General features: G+C 36.4%; 1 protein-coding gene across 2 annotated transcripts in view; it reads right to left on the reverse strand.

The window, feature by feature from the left end:
* Positions 1-22,912, reverse strand: part of ST3GAL3 (ST3 beta-galactoside alpha-2,3-sialyltransferase 3) — a 204,971-nt gene that overhangs the window by 156,041 nt on the left and 26,018 nt on the right. For both annotated transcript variants that reach the window (XM_043878412.1, XM_043878411.1), the window contains exon 2: positions 20,162-20,306. In XM_043878412.1, the coding sequence (XP_043734347.1) occupies positions 20,162-20,276 (115 nt within the window). In that variant the 5' untranslated portion in view covers positions 20,277-20,306. The remainder of the gene's footprint in view (positions 1-20,161; positions 20,307-22,912) is intronic.

Genomic DNA, 22,912 nt, shown 5'->3' on the forward strand with positions numbered 1-22,912 from the left:
ATTTCAGATATTGAGGGCTGGCCTCTTTCTTAAAAATTATTTTTTTGTTTGACTTTCCTATCTTCTTTTTTCTTCTCATTTCACGTTTCTTTTTGTTAGTTTTTAAGTTATGCACTCTATTTGTGTAGTAGTTATACCAGAAACCTTACCCACATATTTACTTAAACTCATCAAATATACTTAATCCTCTTCCCAAACAATACAAGAAACTCTTATTTAACTCTTAACATCTTCTCTCAACTTATATGCTATTATTGACTAGTAATATGGTTCCATCTTTTTGCTTTTATAACGCCAAATATTTGGACAATACTGCTGTTCAACATTTACTTAAACTGATTCACATGTTTACTATATTCTTTGCTTACCATTCCTTCCTGTATCTTCTTCTGGAATCACTTTCTTTGTTCTGATGTTTATATTTTGTATGTGCTTTTAACTATTGGTAGTGAACTTTCTTCAGTGTTTGTCTCATTCTTGAAAAATGGTTTCACTGCATGTGCAGGTTCCAGGTTGACACATTTATTCAAACACAATAAAATGCTTCACTGTCTTCCAGTTTGTATTGCTACTCTTGAGAAATCAACTATCAGTTTGTTATTCCTTTGAAGGTAATCAACCATTTCTTCTCCATTTTTTAAAAGTCATTACTGAGGTCTAATTAACATACAAGGACTGTCCATATATTAATATAAAGTATACAACTTGATGAATTTTGACATATATTTGCAAAATCATCACAATTAAGATAATGTGATAATTAAGATAAATAAAGATAAATAATTAATTAAATCCACCTGATAACCTACCCCATTTCATACTACCCCTGATCTGCTTTTCATCACTATAACTAAGTTTGTCTTTTATAAATAGAATCATATGTTATGTACTCGTTTGTGTCTGGCTTCTTTCACTCAGCACAATTATTTTGAGATTCATCCATGTTATTTGTGCATCAATAGTTAATTCCATTTTGATAATTATGGGAGGTGATGAATGTTAACTAAACTTATTATAATCATTTTGCAATATATACATGTATCAAATAGTCATGCTGTACACTTGAAACCAATATAATGTCAATTATGTCTCAATAAAACTGGAAAAAATAGTTCATTCTGTTTTAATATTGAGTAGCCTTCCATTGTATAGGTATACCACAATTTATCCATTTACCTATCTTTGAGTTATTTCTAGTTTTTTGGTTATTATAAGTAAAGCTGCCATGAACATTCATGTACAAGTCTTTGTATGAACATATGGTTGCACCTCATTTGGACTGGAATGGCTGGAGATATGGTAAGGTAGATGTTTAATTTTTTTAAAAACTGCCAAACTGTTTTTCAAAGTGGTTGTATATCATTTCACATTCCTACCAGTAGTGTTTAAGTGTTACAGTTGTTCTACATCCAAGACAACAGCTGATACAGTCCATCTTTTTAATTTTAGCCATTCTAAAGGCTTTAAAGTAATATCTTATTGTGGTTTTATTTCCCATTTTCTCACAATGACTAATGATTTTGAGTATCTTTTCATGTGTTTACTTGACATCTACATATCTGTTTTGCTAAAGTATCAATTCATATAGTTTTCTCCCAATCTATGGTTGCCTTTAAATTTTTGTGATTTTTTTCAAAGAGCAAAAATTTTTAGCTTTGATGAAGTCCAATCTATTAACTTTTTAGTGCTTTTTTCTTGCCCTAGTTCAGAAATCATTACCAAACTCAAGATTCTCTCCTATATTTTGTCTATGAGTTTGATAGTCTTAGCACTCCCATTTAGGTGTATGGCACATTTCAATTGAGATTTGTTTGTTTGCTACCATTTACTGAAAAAAAAATTATTCGTTTTTCATTGAATTGCCTTAGCACCTTTATCAAACATCAGTTCGCCATATTATGTGTGGGTCTATTTCTGCACTATTTTTTGTTTCACTGATCTATTGTCCATCTAAATACTAGTACCACTCTTACCTTGATTATCGTAACTTTACAGTAAGTTTTGAAAGCAGGTAGTATAAACCCTCCAACTTTGTTATTTTTTTAAATTGCTTTGATTATTCTAAATTCTCTGATCAGCACGGGAGTTGACCTGCTCTGTTTCTGACCTGGGCCGGTTCACGGCTCCTTAGGCAACCTGGTGGGTCCCCTCTCCCGGGAGGGCACCATATTGATGCCGAACTTAGTGCAGACACCCCATACACACAGCGCACTGCAGCCCAGAACTTCTGAGCTCAAGTGATCTTCCAGCCTCAGACTTCCGAGTAGCTGGGATTACAGGTGCACGCCATTTTAATTTTAGAGTCAGCTGTCAGTTTCTTCCCGCCCCCCATCCCCTTCCCCTTGCCAAAAAACAATCTACCAAGCCTTCTGGGAGTTTGAATGGGAATCCACTGACTCCTTTTTTTTTTTTTTTTTGCCATTCTGTGCAGCCTGTGGGAACTTAGTTCCCAAACCAAGGACTGAAGCCACACAGTGAGAGGCCTACCCACTGGATCACCAGGGAACTCCCAGGAATTCACTGACTCTTAAAACAAACTGAAATAATCTTGTCTTCTGATCCATGAACATAGTGTATCTCTATTTCAACATTCCTTCATTTCTCACAGCAATATTTTGTGGTTTTCAAGGTACATAATTAATGGCCATTCTGCTCCCTAGAGGGCCTTCTTCCTTATGCTCAAATAGACAGACCATCCTCCTATCATGAAATGTACAGGCATACAGAAAGTTAATCCACCCAGACCAAATGAACTGCAAGGAACCCTATGGAAAATAATATAAATCAAATCATAATTTTTATTCTCCCTTTTCCCCATTTCCTTCCACTTACAACCATTCTATTGTGTTTTATACACATATATGCTTATCTTTAGCATATGTTTTATGTACATTTACTTTTTTCATACCAACTTTATCTAAGAATAATTTACATAAATTGCTTCAATTTAAAGAGTTTTAAATTGCTTCAAATACAATTTGAAGAGTTCTGACAGTTATATACATTGATGAAATCACCACCACAATCAAGACACAGAACATTTCTATCAATCTCAAGAAACTCCCTGTGTTCTTCTGCAATCCATCACTCCCTTCATCTTTTATCCAGCTGAGTACTGATCTGCTTTTAGCTACTAATGCTTAGTTTGCATCTTATATAAATGGAAATATACAATATGTACTCTTTTGTGTCTAGTTTCTTTTGCTCACATATGAGTTTGACATTCATCCATGATGTTGGGCCGATCAACTTTGTTCTTTTTCACTGCTGAACAGTACATCATGGTGTGAATGTACCACATTTTGTCTGCCGGTAGACATTTGAGTTATTTCCAGTTTGGGAATCCTGGGAATAAAGCTGCTATGAACATTCATGTACAAGTCTTTAAGTGGTCACTCATTTTTATTTTTCTTAGGTAAATACTCAAGAGTGAAAAGACTGTCATTTGGCAGGTGTATGTAAACTTTTTAAGAGACTGCCAAAATGGTTGCCCTATTTTACATTCACAACAGCAACATATGAGAATTCTAACTGTTTCATTATTATTACCAATCCTTTGTTATCATTTCTTTAAAAACGTGAATGGTTCTCACAGGTATATAGTGTTATCTCATTGTAGCTGTAACTTGCATTTCCATGATGAATAACAATGTTGAGAATCTTTTCATGTGTTTATTGGCCATTCATATCTCTTCTTTTGTAAAGTGTCTCTTCAAATCTTTTGCCCATTTTTGTTAACTTTTCATTAATTTATAAGAATTGTTTATACATTTCAGATATAAATACATACAACTGTTGAATATTTTATAATTGAATACTGTATTAAATATTAGACAAATATTACATATTCTTTTCCACTCTGTGACTTGCTTTTTATTGTATCAGTGTTTTTTAAAGAACAAACATTTTTAATTTTGGTAAAGTTTAATTTATCACATTTTAATTTTTTATAGCTCAGGATGTTTATTTTTTATGCTTTTTGTATCCTAAGAAATCTTTGTATACCTGTCTTTTTAATTTATATAAGTGGCACTGTGTTATTCTGTTTCATTTTTGACTCAAACTATATTCTAAAATTCTATCCATGTTGTTTTATGTATATATGAACTGTTACTTCTAACAGATGCATTACCATTTCATGTATAAATACCCTATATTTTACCCATTCACCTTGCCCCTAGAATAGAAATGCATTTGTCCTTCAATCCACTGGGTCTACAAATAATGAATATCTCTGATAAGTTTCATGTAATATATATAGAGGCGTAAATTTGCTGAGCTAAAGGATGTACATATACTTCAGTTGATTAATTACTGCTAAGCTGAGCTTCAGAATGGCTTTATCAGCTTACGTTCCCACAAGCAAAGGATACTATGTTCTCACATTTCTGTCAATGTTTGACATTATCCAACTTCTAAGAGGTATAAAGTGATATCTTGTTTTAATTTTAATGTTTCTCAAAGCCCATGAGTTTGAAGATCTATTCATATGCTTAGCCTTACGAGTTTCTTATTCTGTAAATTCCTTGTTCCAATTCTTTGACCACTGTCTGCTGTGGTTGCTGCCTTTTTCTTTTTGATTTTCAGGAGTTCCTTGTGTATTTTAGATATCAAGTCTTGCAAATTTTAAATAGTGAAAATTCCTTCCTCCAGTATAATATCTATATATTAACTTTGAAATGTCTTTAATGGCACAAAAGTCTTTAAATTTTATTTAGACAAATTCATCATTTTTTTTGTTTTATGAGTTGTGCTTTTAAAGGTTTTGTTAGTCCTTTCCCTTGACATCTAAGTCACAAAGATAATCTTTCATTTTCGCCTATTAACATTCTAATTTTCCTATTCTCATGTAAATCTTTAGTTCATCTAAAGTCTACATTTGTACATGGAGTTAGGTATGGATGCAGCTTTCTTTAACTCAATATGTCCTTTCTCCTTTGATTTATGTTGTCACTTTTATGCTCTAGTAAATTCCTATATGCAAACGTTGGAGCTATTTTTTTAGCTGACCACTTTTTCTGTTCTAGCATCAACATTGTTGTTTCTAATAGTGTGGCTTTAAGAAGGTCTTAATATCTGGGAGGGCAAGTCCCTCCTCCTCTTTACAGAGATAAACAGAAGTAGCCCATAACTTGGGTGTAAGTAGGTACAGATTTCTGTAATGAACTGGGGTTCTCTGAAGGTAAGTGGACTAGACACACACACAGAGATTAAGAATCTGGTGTGAGGCTGTGCCTGAGCATCCTCCAATCTGCTGCAGCTCTCCTAACCCAGTGCAAGTGAAGTCACTCAGTTGTGTCGGACTCTTTGCGACCCCATGGACTGTAGCCTTCCAGGCTTCTCTGTCTGTGGGATTTTCCAGGCAAGAGTACTGGAGTGGGTTGCCATTTCCTTCTCCAGGGAATCTTCCCAACCCAGGTATTGAACCCGGGTCTCCAGCATTGCAGGCAGATGCTTTACCCTCTGAGCCACCAGGGAAGGCCCCATATTCTGAGACAGCTGTGTATATATGGAAAGAACTGGGTTACGAGAGGCCCAGCTTGGGGAATCCCCTCAGAAACTGCCTCTCATTAGAAGCAGGAAGAGCTTTCATCAAACCAAAGAGGCAGAAAAACCCTGCCCACGGTCTGCAATCTAGAAGAGAGTGGCTGTAATGTGTTCAGAACATGAGATCAGTAAGGGTGGCAGAAAAGCAGTAAGACGGCAGCAAGAGGGCTACTTGCATCCTTCCCATCATCACATACACTTTCACAGTAAGTAGTGATTCTCAAAGTATGATCTGTGGTCTACTGATAGGTTCTTTTGATGGTCTACAAATCGATCCAAATATGTAGTCCTTTTACGGACTTTCACAGACTTTCATTTTTTTATTTATAATTAGGCATTACCTAGTTATTAGAAACTCAGAAAGTAAATAACTGAGTAGTTACAAAAATGCAGTATAAGTAAAATCAAAATTAACATTTTACTGGAGTTTGCTGTGGAACTCTAAATCAGTATTCTGTTAGGAAACATGGACACCATGCAATATTCAATTGTACTACAGAGCTATCACCACTCACGCCCACATGCAGACAAAATTCCTATAATTACCTGAAATACAACCTATTACAGGCATACCTCACTTCACTGCTGTATTTTGCAGCACTGCGCTTTTTACAAATTGAAGACTAGTGGCAACCTGCATCATCAAGCAAGTCTATGAACACCATTTTTCCAACAGTATTTGCTTACTTCTTGGGTCTATGTCATATTTTGGCAATTCCTGCAATATTTCAAACATTTTCCCCCATTTTTATTACATTTGTTATGGTGACCTGTGATGAGTGATCTTTGATGTTATTATCATTGCAATTGTTTGGGGTGTCACAGTGCCCATATACGATGGTGAACTTAATGGACAAATGTTGTGCGTATTCTGACTACTCCACCGACTGGCTGGTTCTCCACCTCTCTCCCTCACCTCGGGCTTCCCTGAAACACAACAGCATTGAAATTAGGCCAAGTATAATAATAATACACAATGGCCTCTAAGGGTTCAAGTAAAAACAAGAGTTGCATGTCCCTCAGTTTAAATCAAAAGCCAGAAATGATTAAGCTTAGTAAGGAAGGCATATCAAAAGCCAAGACAGGCCAAAAGCTTGGCCTCTTTCACGAAACAGCCAAGTTATGGATGCAAAGAAAAAATTCTTGAAGGTAATTAAAAATGATACTCCAGTGAACACACAGAATAATAAGAACACAAAACAGCCTTACTACTGATACAGAGAAAGTTTTTTAGTGGTCCAGATAGAAGATCAAACCAGACACATTATCTTTAGCAAAAACCTAATTCAGAGCAAAGCACTAAATCTCTTTAAAAGTTCCATCTCCAGAATTTTTCATCTTTCCCAGATGAAACTCTGTACCCATTAAACACTGAATCTCCATCCCCCTCCTTTCTCCAGGTCCTGGCAACTGCCATTCTACATCTCCTATCTCTATGAATTTGACTGACTACCCTAGGAACCTCATGTAAAAGAATCATACAACAGTGGTCCTTTAGTGACTGCGATGTTAAATTTAGCACCATGAATATAAAGTTCATCCATATAGTGTGTGTCAAAATTCCTTTCCATTTTAAGGTGAAATAATATTCTGTTGTATGTATATACCACATTTTGTTCATCTATTTATCCACTGATGAACACTTGGGTTGCTTCTATCTTTTGAAAATTGTGAATAATTTTGCTATGAATATGTATGTACAAATATCTGTTCAAGTCTCTGCTTTCACTTCTTTTTGGTATATACCCAGAAGTAAAAATGCAGGACCACATAGTAAGTTAAAATTTTTTCATAAATCATACCATTTTCCACAACAGGTGCACTTACGAATGCACATAAGAATGCATTTTACATTCCCACCAGCAATGCAACAAGGGTTGCAATTTCTCCACATCATTGCCAATATTTGTTACTTTGTTTTTTGATAATAACCATCCTAATGAGTGTGAAACAATATTTCACTGTAATTTTGGTCTGCATTTCCCTAATGATTAATGATGTTGAGTATGTTTTCATATGTTTATTGGTCATTTAGGTGTATCTCCTTTGGAGAAGTATCTATGCAAGTCCTTTGCCAATTTCTGAATAGGGTTTTTTTATTTTTTAATTAATTAATTAATTTATTTGTCTCTGCTGGGTCTTAGCTGTGGCAATGTGAACTCTTAACAGAGTCATGAAGGATCTAGTTCCCTGACCAGGGATCAAACCCAGGCCCCCTGCATTGGGAGCAGAGTCTTAACCACTGGACCACCAGGGAAATACCTGAATCATGAGTTGCAGGAGTTTTCTACATATTCTGGATGTCAATCTGTTATCAGATATATGATTTGCAAATATTCTCTCCCTTTCCACTGGTTGCCTTTTCATGCTGTTGACACTGTCCTTTAAAGCAAAAAAGCTTCAATTTGAAATGCAATTTGTTTTTCTTTTGTTGTGTGTGCCTTTGGTGTCATCCATGACTATTCTTTAGGAATTTATCAATTTTCTTAATTTTATCAAATAACCAAATATTGGTTTTCTTAATTTTCCCAATTATTTGTTCTGTTTCATTGACTTCTGTTCATATCTGTATCATTTATTTTCTTCTGCTTGCTCTGGATTAAATTTACCCTTCTTTTAGTCTTTTAAGGTAGAAATGGAGATGACTGTTTTTAAGACTTTATTTTCTAATGTAGCCATTTAAAGTTATAAGTTTTCCTCTAAACATTGTTCTTGCTGCACCCAACAAATTTTAATATATAGAATTTCATAATCATTCAGTTTAAAATATTTTCTGTTTTCTCTTATGGTTTCATCTTTAACCTACAAATTACCTAAGAGCTTGTTTAATATGCAAATATTTGAGGAGTCAACAACCTTTTTCTGTAAAGGCCAGAAAATAAATATTCTGACTTTGCAGGCCAGACAGTCTCTGTCACAACTATTCAATGTACGGAGCAAAGGGAACCCATCTAGACTGTTGGTGGGATTGTAAACTGGCACATCCACTGTGGAATACAGGATGAAGTTTCCTTAGAAGACCAAAAATAGAGTTATCATATAATTTTTCAATCCCACTCTGAGGCATATATCCAGATACAACCATAATTTGAAAACATACCTGTACCCCCAGTGTTCATAGCAGCACTATTTATAATGGCTAAGACATGGAAGCAAAAGTGTCCACCAACACATAATGGATAAAGATGACGTGGTATATTTATACAATAGAATATTACTTAGCTGCGAAAAAGAATGAAATGGTGCCATTTGCAGCAACATGGATGGACCTAGAGATTACTGTACTAAATGAAGCCAAAGACAAATATCATATATTGCTTATCTGTGGAAACTATAAAAAGAATGACAACATGAACTTATATGCAAAACAGAAACAGACTCACAGACATAGAAAACAAACTTATAATTACCAAAGGGGAAAGGGTAAGGGATAAACTAGGAGTTTGGGGTTAACATATGCACACTATAGTATATAACACAGATAAACAACAAGGCCTACTGCATAGCATAGGGAACTATATTCAGTATTCTGTAATAACCTATAAGGAAAAAAATCTGAAACTATGTATGTATGTAGGTATGCACAACTGAATTACTGCGCTGTGCACCTGAAACATTGTAAATCCACTATACTTCAATAAAAATAAATTAAAATGTTGCCATGATAGCACAAAAGTAGCAACTGACAATATGTAAATGAATTTGTATACAGTTGTGTTCTGATAAAATTTTACAGAAACAGGCAGCCTGCTGGATTTGGCCTGCAAGTTTTAATTTGCCTGTACTTGTAATTACTGTCTTATTGATCTCTAATTTAATTCCATCATAACCACAGAATATACTAAGATTTCAATCTTTTAAAATTTATTGAGACTTATTTTACGGCCTAGTATCAGCCTTAATGAACATGCTGCTTACACTTGAAAAAGAATGCATAGTCTGCCACTATTGGGTAAAGTGTTCTATAAATTTCAATTAGGTAGAAGTAGTTGATAGTGTTGCTGAGATCTTCTATAGCTTTACAGATTTTCTGACTTGTTTTATTAATTACTGAGTGGGTATTAATATATTTGAACATGATTGTGGATTTGCCCTTTTCTCCCTTTAATCCTATTGGTTGTTGTTCAGTCACTCAGTTGTGTCCCACTCTTTGCAACCCTGCAGACTGCAGCACGCAGGCTTCCCTGTCCTTCACCATCTCCCAGAGCTTGCTCAAACTCATGTCCATTGAGTCAGTGATACCATCCAACATCTCATCCTCTGTCACCCCCTTCTCCTCCTGCCTTCAGTCCTTCCCAGGATCAGAGTCTTCCAATGAGTCTGCTCTTTGCATCATGTGGCCAAAGTACTGGAGCTTCAACTTCAGCATCAGTCCTTCCAATGAATATTCACTTGATTTCCTTTAGGATTGACTGGTTTGATCTCCTTTCTGTCCAAGGGACTCTCAAGAGTCTTCTCCAACACCACAGTTCGAAGGCATCATTCTTCCATGCTCAGTCCTTTTTATTGTCCAACGCTCACATCCATACACGACTACTGGAAAAACCATAGCTTTGACTGTATGGACCTTTGTCAGCAAAGTAATGTCTCTGCTTTTTAATATGCTGTCTAGGTTTGTCACTGCTTTTCTTATTCGTTTATTTTTTAGTTATTAGTCTTTATTAGTTTCTGCTTAATGAGGTGTGATACTTTGTTATTAGGTACACATACACATTTATACATGTCTTCCTGGTGAATTTCTCCTTTTATCATTAAGTAATGACCCTCTCTAATCTCTGTCTTGAAGTATAATTTGCTGAAATTAATATAGCTGTACCAAATGCTTACTGTTTACATATTTTCCATCCTTTTACTTTGAACCCATCTGGGTCTTTAAATTTAATACATATGTCTCATATTAGGACATAGTTAGATTCTGCTTCATTAACCATTCTGATGGTTTCTGCCTTTAACTGGAGTTTTAATCTATTCACATTTAAATGTAATTATTTATAGTAAGGATGAAGTCAACTGTCTTACAATTTGTTTTCCATTTCTCCCTTCCGGATTTTTCTTCTTATATTTCTCTTTTCTGGGATTAACTGAATTTTTATAGTGCTCTATTTTATTTCTTCTATTTATTTCTTAGATAAAAACTTCTTTTCATTATTTTTTTTTCTAGTTATTCTACCAGGCAATAAGTAGAACATTGATAGGAACCACACCCTTCACTTATCAAAATCAATATAATACTTTTCTACATGTGACATTTTATATTTACCTTACCCTTTACTTACTTTATACACAACATTCCTACTTCCCATTTCTTGTTTTTCACAAATGTAATAATCTTACAATAGCAAAATTCCATTTACTCACCCCCCACTCTTTATGTAAGTGTTGTCCTATCTTTTTATTTCTACACATGTTCTCAGCCTCATTTTACAGGGTCTTTATTTTTGCTTTAGTTAATTACTTGTCTTTTAAGCAAGTTATGAGAAGAAAGGAAAAAGAGTCATATTTCCCATTATTTATCATTTCCAGTGATCATTTTTTCCCATGGATCCAAGTTTCCATCTGGTATCACTTCTCACTGGCCTGAAGGATATCCTTTAGGATTCTTTTGTTATACAGTTCTACTAACAACAAATTCTCTTAACTTTTCCCTATTTGAAAAATGTCTTTATTTCATCCTCATTTTTGCAGGATATTTTCCTTAGATAAAGAATTTTGGGATGACAAGTTCTTGGTATTTTGTTTCAACATTTAAGGATCTTTTCTTGTGTTCTATTCTTTTTGTTTATGGTGAAAAGTCAGTTGAATTTCTTACCCTCATCCACAATGCTTCCTTTTCTGTCTTTCAAGGTTTTCATTTTTAAATTCACAAGTTTGTGATGTACTTAGGTTTCCTCTCTCCCCCAATATTTATCCTTCTTAGAGTTTGCTGAGCTTCCTAGATCAGTTAATTTGTTTCCACCAAATTCAGGAAGTTTTGAGCCATTATTTCTTCAAAGTTTTTTTCTGCCCAATTCTCATATATATTAAATTTTATATTATCCCACAGGTCCCTGAGGCTCTGTTCATTTTTCTTCAATATTTTTTTTTTCTTTCTGTGGCTCAGATTGTATAATTTCTATTACACTCTCTTCAAGTTTATTGACTTCTTCTGTTTTATCCAATCTAGTATTAAATGAAAAATTCATTTCTGTTCCTATACTGTTCAGATATAGACTATGCATTTGGTTCTTTTTTATAGCTTCTATTTATCTGCTAAGACTACTTATTGTTCACTGTACTTCTTTTCATTCTTCAGATTATCAACAATAGCTACTCTACCACAAAGTCCAAAATCTGGGCCAACTTACCCACAGACTTGGAGTTTTTCCTTGAATATGGATTGCATTTTCCTGTTTATATGTCTAGTAACTTCTCATTGAACACTGGACACTGTAGATATTACATGTAGAAACTGAGTATTATTATCTTTCTCTGAAGAGCATTGATTTGTGCCTTAAGAGGCAGTCCAGGGGGCTTCCCTGGTGCTCCAGTGGTTAAGAATCTGCCTGCCAATGCAGGGGACATGGGTTCAATCCCTGGTCCCGGGAAGATCCCATATGCTGCGGGGCAACTAAGCCCATGTGCCACAACTACTGAGCCCGTGCTCTAGAGTCTGTGAGCCACAACAACCGAAGCCCAAATACCTAGAGTCTGTGCTCCACAACAAGAGAGGCCACCACAGTGAGAAGCCCACACAACACAATGAAGAGTAGCCCCCACTCACCACAGAGAAAGCCCTCACACAGCAACATAGACCAAGCACAGCCAAAAATAAATAAATGACTAAATCTTAAAGAAAAATAAAGACAGAGGCAATCAGGACTTCCCTGATGGTCCAGGTGGTAAGACTCTGCACTGCCATTGCAGGGAGCACAAGTTCAATCCCTGGTTGGGGAAATATGATCCCACATGCCATGCAGTACAGCCCCCCGCCCCCTCAAAAAAAAGTAGTTCAATTACTGCCTGATCACCTTGAACTTATGTAGCCATGATTTAATGCTACGTTTAGCGTCCATTTGAGGAAAGCCCATGGTGTTTCACACTTCTCTAACTTGATGGGATTCGTCCACTCAAGACTTAGCAATACGCATTTAAGATTCCTCCACATCATCTCATGCCTTTGGTAGTTCATTTCTTGTTAGCGCTTAATCATATTCCATTGTCTGGACGTACTACAGTCTAGCTATCCAGTCAACTATTGAAGGACATCTAGGTTGCTTCCAAGTTTGCTTATGAATAAAACATCATAAACATACAACTACAGATTTGGGACACAATATTCATTTGGATAAACACCAAGGAATGTGATTGCTGGACCATGGAGTATGTTTTGTTTCACAAGAAACTGTTAAACTATTTTCCAAAGTAGCTGTACCATTTTAAATTTCCACCTGCAATGAATGAGTTCTCATTGTTCCACAACCTTGCCAGCATTTGGTATTATTAGTGTTCCAGATTTTGGCCATTCTAATAGGTATGTAGTGGTATCTCATTGTTATTTTAATTTGCATTTCCCTGATGATACATGATGTAGAGCATTTTTTCATGTTTATTTTCCATCTGTATACATTCTTTGTTGAGGTCTTTGGTGCATTTTTAAACAGCGTTACCTGTGTTCTCACTGTTGAGTTTTAAGAGTTCATATATTTTGAATAAAATCCTTTATCACATGTGTCCTTTGCAAATATTTTATTCCAAACTGCAAATTGTTTTTTCATTCTCTTTACAGAGCAGAAGCTTTTAATTTTAATGAAGTCCAGTTTTTTTACTGCTTTCTTTCATGAATTGTGCCTTTCGGGTTGTATCTAAAAAGTCATCACCAAATCCAAGGTCATGTAGGTTTTCTTCTCTATCTTCCAAATATTTTCAGGTTTTATGTTTTACATTTAGATCTGTGATCCATTTTGAGTTAATTTTTGTGAAAGATATAATGTCTATCTAGATTTTTTTTTTTTTTTTTTGGTATATGGGTGTCCAGTTGTTCCAGCACCACTTTGTTAAAACAACTATCTTTTCTCCATTATACTGCTTTTGCTCCTTTATCAACTGACTACATGTGGGCCTATTTCTGGGCTCTCTATCAATGTTCCACTGCTCTATTTGTCTAGTCTTCTGCCAATACTACACTATCTTGATCACTGTAGCTTTATAATAAGTCTTAAAGTCAGGTCACACACTAGTAAAGTAATGCTTAAAATTCTCCAAGCCAGGCTTCAGCAATACATGAACCATGAACTTCCAGATGTTCAAGCTGGTTTTAGAAAAGGCAGAGGAACTAGAGATCAAATTGCCAACATCCGCTGGATCATCAAAAAAGCAAGAGAGTTCCAGAAAAACATCTATTTCTGCTTTATTGACTAGGCTAAAGCCTTTGACTGTGTGGATCACAATAAACTCTGGAAAATTCTTAAAGAGATGGGAATACCAGACCACCTCACCTGCCTCCTGAGAAATCTGTACACAGGTCAAGAAGCAACAATTAGAACTGGACATGGAACAACAGACTGGTTCCAAATAGGAAAAGGAGTATGTCAAGGCTGTATATTGTCACCCTACTTATTTAACTTATATGCAGAGTACATCATGAGAAACGCTGGGCTGGATGAAGCACAAGATGGTATCAAGATTGCCAGGAAAAATATCAATAACCTCATATATGCAGATGACACCACCCTTATGGCAGAAAGCGAAGAAGAACTAAAGAGCCTCTTGATGAAAGTGAAAGAGGAGAGTGAAAAAGTTGGCTTAAAGCTCAACATTCAGAAAACTAAGATCATGGCATCTGGTCCCATCACTTCATGGCAAATAGATGGGGAAATAGTGGCAGACTTTATTTGGGGGGGCTCCAAAATCACTGCAGATAGTGACTGCAGCCATGAAATTAAAACACGCTTACTCCTTGGAAGAAAAGTTATGATCAACCTAAACAGCATATTAAAAAGCAGAGACATTACTTTGCTAACAAAGGTCCATCTAGTCAAGGCTATGGTTTTTCCAGTGGTCATGTATGGATGTGAGAGTTGGACTATAAAGAAAGCTGAGCAACAAATTGATGTTTTTGAACTGTGGTATTGGAGAAGACTCTTCAGAGTCCTTTGGACTGCAAGGAGATCCAACCAGTCCATCCTAAAGGAGATCAGTCCTGGGTGTTCATTGGAAGGACTGATGTTGAAGCTGAAACTCCAATACTTTGGCCACCTGATGTGAAGAGGTGACTCATTTGAAAAGACCATTTGAAAAGATGCTGGGAAAGATTGAAGGCAGAAGGGGACAACAGAGGATGAGATGGTTGGATGGCATCACCAACTCAATGGACATGAGTTTGAGTAAACTCTGGGAGTTGGTGATGGACAGGGAAGCTTGGCGTGCTGCAGTTCATGGGGTCGCAAAGAGTCAGACACAACTGAGAGACTGAACTGAACTGAACTGAAGGTGGAAACTTAAGATAATTGATTTTAGATCTTTCTTCTTTTCTAATATATGCTTCAACACTATAAATTTCACTCTATCTTGCTACATCCCATATTTTTTTTTTATCAGTTTGGCTATCATTTTATTCAGTTAAAAATATTTTTAAAATCTCATATATTTCTTTTTTGACCCATGTTGTACTTAGAAGTATACAGTTTAATCTTCATGTATTTGGGGATCCTCTAGTTATCTTTCTTTCATTGATTTCTAGTTTAATTCTTTTGTGGTCTGAAAGAACACATTGTACGATTTCTATTCTTATAAATTTGTTAAGATGTTTATGGAAAAAGAATGAGATACTGCCATTTGTAGTAAAACGCTGGACCTAGAGATTATCACACTAAGTGAAGTAAGTCAGAGAAAGACAAATAGCATTATGATTATCACTTATTTGTGGAATCTAAAATATCATACAAATGAACTTATTGACAAAACACAAACAGGCTCATAGATGTAGAAAAACTTTTGGTTACCAAAGGTAAAAGATGGGGGGATATATTAAGAGACTGGGATTAACACATATGCACTACCATACGTAAAACAGATAACTAGTAAGGACCTGCTGTGAGCACAGGGAACTCTACTCAATGATCTGCAATAGCCTATATGGAGAAAGAATCTAAAAAAGAATGGACATATGTATAACTGATTCACTTTGCTGTATACCTGAAGCTAGCATAACATTGTTAATCCACTATATCCAACAATAAACAAAATAAATATGATTCAAATGAACTTACCAACAAAACAGAAACAGACCCACAGACATGGAAAACAAACTTATGGTTACCAAAAGGGAAAAGGGGGAGGGGGGTTAAATTAGGAGCTTGATATTAGCAGATACAAACTATCATATATAAAATAAACAACAAGGTCCTCCCTATATAGCATAGGGAACTATATTCAATATTATGGAATAAAATATAATGGAACATATATGTATATGTGTGTTTGTGTATATATATATGTATATAAATTGAATCACTTTGCTATATGCTAGAAATGAACATAACATTGCCAAATTAGCTATACTTGAAGGGGAAAAAAAAAGATGTGTTTTATGGCCCAGAACACTGTCTATCTTGAACGTTGCATGTGAACTTAAGAAGAAATGCATATCCTGTTGTTGCCAGGTGAAGTAGTCTATAGGCATCAATTATAGCCAAGTGATTGACGGTGTGATTGAATTCAATTAGGTTCTTACAGATTTCCTACCTGCTGGATCTGTTCATTTCTGACAAAGCGGTGCTGAAGTCTCCAACTACGATAGTATTCATCTACTACTCTTTGCAATTGTACTAATTTTTGCCTCACAGTTTGAGACTCTATTGTTAGGTGCATACACATTAAGAATTTTTATGCCTTCTTAGAGAACCAACCCCTTTATCATCATGTAGTGCCTTCTTTATCAGTGATAACTTTCCTTGCTTTGAAGCCTGCTTCATCTGAAATTAACACAGCTACTCCTATCTGTTTTGATTAGTGTTAGCACCGTATATTTTTTTCCATTTACTTTAAATTTATACATGTCTTTATAATTAAAATGGGTTTCCTGTAGACAACAGACAGTTGGGTCTTGTTTGTTTGGTCCAATCTCTGTCTTATAATTGGTGCATTTAGACCATTGATATTCAAAGTGACTACCAATATATTTGGAGTAATACCATATTCATTACAGTTTTCTATTTGTTGCCCTCATTTTTTGCTCTTATTTTTATCTTCTACTCTTTTTATGCTTTTTGTGGTTTTAATCAAGCAATTTATGATTCCACTTTCTTTCCTTTTTCAGCATATAGGTTCTACTTTTTAAGCTTGTTTAGTGGTTCTCCCCAGATGTGGAGGCAGTGGTCTGCCCTGTGGGCTCTTCTCTCTTACAGAGCCAACAAGAGTTGAATTTTCAGTCTGTTCAGTGTTTCACTTGTTGTTAGTCAGAGTGGCAACTTCCAAGCCCCTTAACATGCACAACAGGAAACCTCAAGCTACAGAATTTTAAAAATCATACTGATAACCAGGACCAATCTCATACAGCAAACCTTTAGATTAAGCACTGGACCCAAGTCCTGGCAATCTGACTAAGCACTGGCCACATGCAGCTCTAAACTGCTCAAGAGAGAACAGTTTGCATCTTTCTATTAAAACAACAGGCCTTGGGATTAATTCTTAAAATTTCCTAGTGGGAAGGAATTCCATGCTCTAACATGGCATTTCACACAGACCTCTCTTTTAGAATATGACACATTATAGTAGTTGATTTATTTCTTTCTCATGTTATAGGCTGAGAGCATAAAGTCTACCTTCATCTTATATTCAGTTTACATAGAACAGTTTGGACCATAATAAGGACATATTGCTTACTGAATAAATCAGTTGATAATAAAAAACTCTTGACTCCCCTTCTTTCCCCCAACGTGACGGAATTCTAATATGTAATCTTGGTTAAGTCATAAATGAATAAAAATTAAGGAAAATAATGCCAAAGACATTTGTTTTTCAAGATTGGTAGTGCCCTCTAAGCTCCACAGATGAGAGACATACAAACTCTTGATCACTGAGCCTCTTTGAAGCCTCAGTTTCTACATCTGTAAATGAGGATAATAATAATCAATGTAAACTATGAGGTTATGAATATAAAGCTCTCATTACAATACATACAGTAGACACTCAACAAATTATTATTTTCATTTCATTATTATTAGCAGCAGCATCAATACTGTCAAACCATCACTTACACTTCAGTACACAGTAGCCACTTGCTTTACAAACTCCTTTAGCTTGACCTTGTTTACGAAATAAAGGTTACAAGGTAAAAGAAAACCCCAGACTTGGTAAGCCATTAGGGTTGATCACGTTACTCTAGCCTCTGATATTACAGCACAGAAACAACATGCTATAGTAAGGAGGTCTAAAAAACCTATTCAAAGCCAAATATTTGAAAGGCGTGAGAGTCAGAATAACAGAAAAGATGTGGATAGTGTAGTCAGCTAATAACTAACTCAAAGCAGATACCTGTTAACAAACTACGGAACCTACAGCGCAAGAACAGCAACTGCCATCTCTAACCTATTAAACCCCTCTGTTGCCTGGAGGACTTTATCTCTTTATCTTCTCCTTATTTTCCTCCCCTTTTCTTTCTTCACCTCTATCCTGACAATCTATGATTTCTTCTCTGAGTCTCTCTGTTCTTTCTTTTTACCAACTGAAATACAGAATTAATTCATACTCTTAGTATTTATTATACTTTTCAGTAAAATAATGAAAATAGGTTTTAAAGAAAGAAAATCAAGACTCAATTCCAGTTCTAATAATTAGCTATATAACTTGGGTAAATTAAACTAAACACTTTAGTTTGCTCAAATGGAAAATAGAGATAATAATAGCCTCTTCACATGGTTATAGTAAGAAGTAAATTAAATTTTGTAAATTATCTAGCATAAAACCTGCCACACAATAGGTTTTCCATAAAGCTAATGTCCTTCTCAATTTCTCTAGAAAAAAATCATCTAATCCTTGGTTAAGTCTTCCATGGTAACTCTTAACAGAGGAGGAGAGCCTCCCATTCCTTGCACATATTCCCATCATTTTTTTTTTAATTTTTAAATTTATTTTTATTAGTTGGAGGCTAATTACTTTACAATATTGTAGTGTTTTTTGCCATACATTGACATGAATCAGCCATGGATTTACATGTGTTCCCCATCCTGATCCCCCCTCCCACCTCCCTCCCCATCCCATACCTTTGGGTCTTCCCAGTGCACCAGCCCTGGGTATTCCCATCATTTTTATGAATATAAATGAACCCAACCATTACAGATATGGACAATGTCTCTAACTACAGAATTTTACACTGCACTGAAATAAACTCGCCTTACTCTGGGTCCTCTCCTTGATCTTAAAGATAAGGTGGAACAGAAAAATTTAAATAGAAACACAAAGTAAGTAATGATAATTATAAACTATGCGTTTAAGAGGCATTTAAACATTACTCATAAAACAATAATATGAAAGGTATAACACTATGCTTTTAAAACTGGCTTGAAGCTGCTTCAGTAGTTTGGACCATGTGAGAAAATTATGAACTACCTCACAGGAATAGTTCCCACCTTAAGGAGTCAATACAGTAGCAGGCCAATTGCCAGCTGCCTCTTCCAACTCATTCTAACTCAGTTAACCTCCTAGCTAGAGACTGACTCTACTCTCAAGTGAATTCTACACTGGTATCCAATAAGCGTTTGTAAAAATAAAACTATTTTAGAGAAGAGACATTAGGAATCAGAACAGACTACCCAAACTTTACTGCACTCAGTTCAGACAGCCATCAGACAAAAGAACCAAAAGGAAAACCACGTGTGGCCACCACGTGGCACCTGAAGGACAGCCGAGAAGACACTGTGCAGAGGCTGGTGCAGCTCAGAGCAGTTCTTCAGCTGCAAGCCCCAAACCGCATCACAGGCAGCAGTGAGTGAACCCGAAGCAAGTTGGGGTTGGGGGAGGGGGGCAGAAAGCCATACAGAAACAAGTAAAATACATGAAATGACTGCAACTGGGAGAAAGGGATTAGGAGTTACAGGCTAGGGGGGGAAAGCCATTATTCTATTCAGGTACAAGTTCAGTACCAACAAGGGCTAAAAAGATTACAAAAGTTCTTTAGGGAAATAAAACAAAGAAAGTGTTAAATTAAAAACTGAAAACCCAAGGAAAAGGTAAAGATGCATGCTTTAAGGGCATTAGAAAACCAACTTCAACAGCAAGCCCCAAGATAATAACTGGCAAATGGGAGTGGTAGTAAAGTATAATAATGTGAAAAGAACAACATTGGAGAACCAGAAGTACTGGTATGGTTTGGAATTTTATTGAAGATAAAACAGCACATTTTCCTTAAGTTCATAAAAAGATTCGCCATGGCATGCAGTTTTTATAAAACATCAAAGTTCTCACTCTAGAGCAACAGAAGTGCTAGATGGTTTCTGAGCCTAAGTTCCAGGAATGCTGGGTTTATTCTCACGGCCCCTCTCTGAAGAGTCTGAGAGCACTGCAGCCACGGAAAAGCCCCACAACTGATCCACAGCAGGCTTTTTCTGAGGGTAGGCTAGAGTGTGACCATACTTACTGGAGTCCTCCCACTGGAGTAAATGTAGCTTCCATGCAGAATAATACAAAAATCCCAGTACCAGAAAAAGGCAGAGGGCTAGCAGCAGATTGCGTACAAATATCAAGAGTCCCATCTTCACATGATCTACAATTTCCTACATGACCTAAAAAAAGAAAACAACAACAACAAAAAAACAATTTAGGTCTTCACTGATAAAGCAAGCATCTTACCGATATACTCTACCTTAAAATAAGTATTTACAGGACAATTTCCAAAAGAAGAACAACCTGGAATTATCACTGATTGATGACCTGGCATCCTCCGACCTGCTCAAGCCTGGCTCAAAGGACAGCTTCACCATCACTCAGCATCCAAGCCAGCTGTCATCCTCGTGCCTCTCCTCTTGCTCACTCCTGACACCAAATCAGTGACCAAACTCTGGCAATTCCAACCTCCCAAGTAAATCTCAAATCATACCCGCTCCCCGCCATCACTCCCCTAGGCCCTGTCACCACCATATTCCCACAACACAAAGTTTCCCTGCCTCCAAATCTGCATCTCCCAAATCCATTTTCCACACAGCACAAAGGGCAGTCTATCAATAACACAAAATCTAACACTACTCCCTGGAGTAAACCCCTTTGCGTTGGTATTCTCCTGCTGCTCTAGCAAATTACCACAAACTCAGCAGCCTGAAACCACTCAAATTTATTATCTCAAAGCTCTGAAGGCGGCAAGTCCAGGTATAGCATGGCTCAGCAAGGCCCTCTGCATAGGCTATCCCAAGACCAAAACCAGAGGCTCGCGAGGGCTGCGCTCCTTTCTGGAGACTCGGGATGAGCACACTTCCAAGCTACTCCAGGCTAATTTCAGTTTCTTACAACTTTGGGGCCCGAGTCCCCATTACCTTGCTAGTCATCAGACAGTCTTTGCTTTTGTGTTCCTCTTCATATTTTCCATGTGATACCCTTCAGTCACGGTGGGTTAGGTTCTGCTTATACTGATCTCTCCAACTTCCCCTTTAACCACATCCTGCTTCTGTTTCCAGGCACAGGAACCTCCTTGCTTTTCAGGTTCATGTGATTAGACAGGGCCTATTTGAATAATCTAGGGCAACCTCCCCATTTTAAGGTCTGAAGCTTTAATTTCATGTGCACAGTCCCGGTTGCCATGTAAAGTGACATATTTACAGATTTCAGGGATTAGTGTGTGGACATCTTTGGTTGTTTTTCATTGTTGTTGTTGTTTTGGGTTTTGATTTTTTTTTTTTTTCTCTCAATGCTACGTGGCTTGTGGTATCTTAGTTCCCCAACCAGGGATCAAACCTGGGCCCCTTGCAGTGAAAGTGAGGAGTGCCAACCACTGGACTGCCAGTAAATTCCCGTGTGTGGACATTCCCATTCTCCTTAACACACCTTTCGTTAAATTCTCAGTTCCTGTAAGGTAAAGTAATTGCTCCTCAGGAGTCTAGCAGCTTCTGACTGCACCCCTATTTACTCTCCAACCACCTCTTGCTCCTCCCAACCTCACTTGTGTCCTATGCTCTAGCCCCTCTTCTTTCTATTCATTGAACAGTTCTTCTTGTTACTCTTCCTCAAGGTCTGTCTGGAATATATTCTCTACCACTCTGCTATTTCACCTGCTGCACATTCTTTGATACTCACCTTAAATGCAACCTCAGCCAAGATGACTTCCTAGGATCCCTCTTCCCTACCCCTACTAAGATATCTAAGACAAGAAATAATCTATGAGAAATATTATAAACATTATATCCTATGTATAAACATTATACATGAAGTGATAAAAAGTTAGCATCTTCAGAATATATAATCGTCCACCTAAAAAAGCCAAGAGACTCAACTGAAAAACCATTAGAACTAATAGAAAATTGAATAAAGTAGGTGATTATATGATTTACTTACAAAATCCAACAGCTTCTTAAAAACTATACTAGCAATAATCACTTTTAAAAATGTAAGGGGAGAAAATTCCACTCATGATGGCAACAAAATCTACAAAATACCTAAAAATAAACTTCAGAAGAAATGAACAAGATTTTCACCAAAGGACATAAAAGATCCAAATAAATAGACAGGTTTCCAAGTGAGAAAATTCAATAATGGAAATATGTCAGTTCTCCTGAAATGTCAGCTCTCTATAAATTTAGTCTAAAGCCAAACAAAACCCATGTTTTGTTTTTGTTTTTTTAACTTAGATCTAAAGTTAATGTGAGGTCTTCCCAGGTGGCACAGTGGTAAAAAGAATCCACTTGCCAATACAGGAGATGCAAGAGACTCGGGTCCAATCCCTGGGTTGGGAAGATCCCCTGGAGCAGGAAATGGCGACCCACTCCAGTACTCTTGCCTGGAGGATCCCATGGACAGAGGAGCCTGGTGGGTTACAGTCCACGGGGTCGCCAAGAGTCGGACACGACTGAGCAATTGAGCATGCACGCACACAAGGTTAATCTGAAGAGTTCATGCCCAAGAAGAGTGAAGAAACTTTGTGATCAAATGAGGATTTGCCTTACCATATTAAAACCAACTCAAAGCTATAATTATTAAGCTGGATGGGTACTGGCACAAGAATAGACAAACAGATCAATGGAACAGAACAGTGTCTAGAAATGAGCTGTCTCACTAAAGAGACACATACAGACATGGATACATACACACATATATAACTGAATTTATCCATATATTTGAATTTACAATAAGCATGTAAGTTTTTTAAAAAGATATGAAGGATACATAGCTAACTGTTGATATA

The sequence above is a fragment of the Cervus elaphus genome, chromosome 20 (genome assembly GCF_910594005.1).
Source record: "Cervus elaphus chromosome 20, mCerEla1.1, whole genome shotgun sequence".
NCBI classification, from domain to species: Eukaryota; Metazoa; Chordata; class Mammalia; order Artiodactyla; family Cervidae; genus Cervus; species Cervus elaphus.